This window comes from Cyprinodon variegatus, unplaced genomic scaffold (genome assembly GCF_000732505.1).
Source record: "Cyprinodon variegatus isolate N-32 unplaced genomic scaffold, C_variegatus-1.0 Scaffold241, whole genome shotgun sequence".
Lineage (NCBI taxonomy): Eukaryota > Metazoa > Chordata > Actinopteri > Cyprinodontiformes > Cyprinodontidae > Cyprinodon > Cyprinodon variegatus.
This window is the reverse complement of record NW_015150694.1, coordinates 740,372-743,705: the sequence shown is the minus strand read 5'-3', so window position 1 is coordinate 743,705 and position 3,334 is coordinate 740,372. Positions and strand designations below refer to the sequence as shown.

At 38.0% G+C, this 3,334-nt stretch overlaps 1 protein-coding gene across 12 annotated transcripts in view; it reads right to left on the bottom strand.

Annotated features, from left to right (window-relative positions):
- LOC107089148 (ankyrin repeat and SAM domain-containing protein 1A-like) overlaps positions 1 to 3,334 on the bottom strand; it is a 75,909-nt gene that overhangs the window by 19,987 nt on the left and 52,588 nt on the right. For all 12 annotated transcript variants that reach the window (XR_001481419.1, XR_001481420.1, XR_001481421.1 and 9 more), the window contains one exon: positions 1,992 to 2,099. Coding sequence is in view for 8 of the 12 variants with exons in the window: in XM_015381751.1 (XP_015237237.1) it covers positions 1,992 to 2,099 (108 nt within the window). In the remaining 4 variants the exon portion in view is untranslated. The remainder of the gene's footprint in view (positions 1 to 1,991; positions 2,100 to 3,334) is intronic.

The window sequence follows — 3,334 nt, the reverse complement described above, 5'->3', positions numbered from 1 at the left end:
AAAGCGATAAAAGGGCAGGGCTAAAAAAGGTACCCGTTTTCTGTATCCAGGCATATAAATGGAATAATGAGGGGAAGGTGAAAATATAGTAGATTAAAGATGCCAATGCAAGATGAAAAATATGGAAAATCAAAGCCTTAAGAGGCTTTTGGAGCAAAGAGCGATCAGGAGCTAAGGGGTAGGTGGACTGTAGGCGACAGTTACATATCCCTGACGTCAACAAAAACTGTCATCCATTGTGATAAGCTGCTTCATTTTGACCTGAAAAAAAAGTCTAACCTGGACCAAGAAAAGAAAAGGCTTGATTCCTTTTAAAATCTCCTACAGGACAAAGGTTAATAAGGTTCTTCATTTTGAAGCAAGTCCAGATCAAATTTCCTTCTAGAATTGAAATAATAAAAAAAAAAAAAATTTTTTGGATGAAATTCAGATTTGAGATGCACACAAATGAAACTGAAGACAATGTTCCTCATGTTTCTTTATTCTTGAACAACCATTTCAATGCGCTGCAAAGCAACGTCTTTTTAACAAGCTTTTCTCTCTCTGATCAACGTTTGTTTTTCTATATAACCTGGCTCATACTGTTACTGTCTTATCCCTCCAGTCTTTTATCTTGGACTTTAATGACTCAGTTGGTAGTTGTCACGGAAACAGCAAAAATAGTGTCACCATAACCAAGCGTCGCATGGAGAGCTATTAATGGAGAATATGATTCTTTCATGTTGAGGACCCCATATTTAGACCAGTTTGCCATGAGTAATACTAAAGTTGGCTAATTTAAAATATTTTAAGTCAGTGGTAAAATAGTTTCTTAAACAGAGATAAATCTGTATATGCTAAAATAAAGCTGTTTGAGTAATCATCAAACTTGAACCTAACTGAAAGTCTATGGGGAAAAACTGAAGGCAGAGTGTAACGACGAGGACCATGAAACTATGGATGGATCGGGATTAATCTATTATTGAAATAACTGTCAACTAATTTAATCGTAAACTGAAGTATAGAGACTAAAACATGCCTTTTATTATTATTAAAGTATGCCTGATTCTGATTCTCAAAAAAAAAAAAGTAAAACGCTTGGCATTTAAGAAAAAAACTTTTTTTTGTCTATCAATATGCTCTTTCTAGAACTCCATAAGTGGAAAAGTTTGTTTCACCTGGCTTGATTTCATAAAAAGTCTTTAAAGAGCCTTTGGCGATCCGATTATTTATTTATTTATTGATTAATTGACAGCTGGATTATTGAAAAAATAATTGACTAATTGAGTAAATTATTTGCAAAATAATCGTTAGTTGCAGCTGCAACTAATCAATCCATGCAAAACATTTATCTAAATAGTTCACACAGTACAAAAAAAACAATGTGCATGAATTTATCTGGGCTAATTTTTTTCTTGTTTTTGGTGGGTGTCTGATAATTGTATGTACATTAAGCTCTTTCAGAAATATCCATCCATTTTTTGACAAGCTTTATCCCAAGCGGGCTTGCGAGGGGTGCTGGTACCTATCTCCAGCTGTCTACGGGCAGCAGGCAGGGTGCACCCTGGACAGGTCACAAGTCTATCACAGGGCAACACAGAGACAAACAGGACAAACAACCATTCACACACACACACTCACACCTAAGGAGAATTTAGAGAAGCCAATTAACCTAACAGTCATATTTTTGGACTGTGGGAGGAAACCGGAGTACCTGGAGAAAACCCAAGCATGCTCAGGGAGAACATGCAAACTCTATGCAGAAAGACCCCAGGCTGGGAATCGAACCTGAAACCATCTTGCTGCAAGGCAGCAGTGCTACCCAATGCCCCATTGAGCAGCCCCCTTTAGAAATATATTTAATAATAAAAATTTTACATTGTCATTACATTTCCTTCTAATCATGTGTTTGCACTGGAAGCAAATAGTAACTTTCCACAAAGTCAACACCAATATGATGACAAAGAGTGTACATTAAGTGTCTAGCATGTAAACCTCATAATAAATCTTACCATGATTGGGGAAAGCCGACGGGATTTAGAGGGAGCTTCTTCGTAGGGCCTCTCTGCTAGAGATGCAATGATCCTCTTCCTGTGGCCTAAGGGCCCAACTTTTATAACCTGGAAGAAATAACAGTCTATAAATCTCCATTTCAGGGTCACCTGAATATCTCATGCAGAAAGATTTTGCCAGACAAAGCTAAGAGAGACACATCCAAAAATCACATTGGCAAACAGAATGGCAGGCGCCCTTCACTAGGAAGCAAACACAAGTGACTTTTGTCAATAATTTAACATCAATCTGTTTTGCCGTGAGCCTAAAATACAACACTGACTCTCTACAATTCACAAGCCATTTTTAGACGATGAGCTACAAAAAGAAAGAGGACCCTACAGGCTCAGAGGAGTCGTCCGTCCGTCTGTCTGTCTGTCTGTCTGTCTGTCTGTCTGTCTGTCTGTCTGTCTGTCCCATCTAATGTCAGAAAGTCTTGCAGGATAATGCAAATGTTCATGTAGTCAAATCTCATCACCTTAATACAACGTATTTACATAATTGGCTATTAACATTCATGCTCATTCTCGAAGGGTGGACGTTGAGTGATTAATGTAACATTTGCAATTATGTTTCTGGTACAAAATCTTCCAGAACAAGCTCATATAATTCTTTGTCTCATGGGTTGAATTAACAAAAAGCACAGGAAGCCAAAGCTCTGTGCATCATATTTCTGGTTATGTTTTTATCATGACCATCATCATCCACAAAAAAGTTCACCAACATCTGTGAATGCTTAGAATCTTGGACTTATTTTGGAAATGCAGCCCATAGATCATCAAGAGGCCCAGTGCTATTTGCTGTAAAATGCTGAAGAGGATGTAGGAAATGTAATGGGCAAAGAGATTTCTGCCAAGATGCTCAGAGGCAGTTCTTTCTGCTCTGCTCGCTGAGAGTAATGTGCCTCACACTCAGACCCGCATCTTTCTTCATCGCAGTCTGCTGGACACCATCTCTCACTGCATTGGCAGCGAGCTCTGCTGCTGCTACTGCAGCTCTTTTGGCTCTTTCACCACCACTGCCTTTTCATTTACTGCAATCAGGCATAAGTACAATAGCGTCAAAGACACTCATCCTCAGTTTTTTCTGTTAACATCTAATCACCTAGTGTCATGGTTTGATTTAATTAAAGACTAGATAAAAAGGTTATCTGGTACTTACAGAATGGGTCTAAAAAAATCTTTCTAACATCTTTTTCAGTTTACGACAGAGTACTAGGGCCAGGCTAGAGATTTTTTTTTCTATTTCGAGAATAAAGTCGTTACATTATGAGAATAAAGTCGTTACATTATGAGAATAAAGT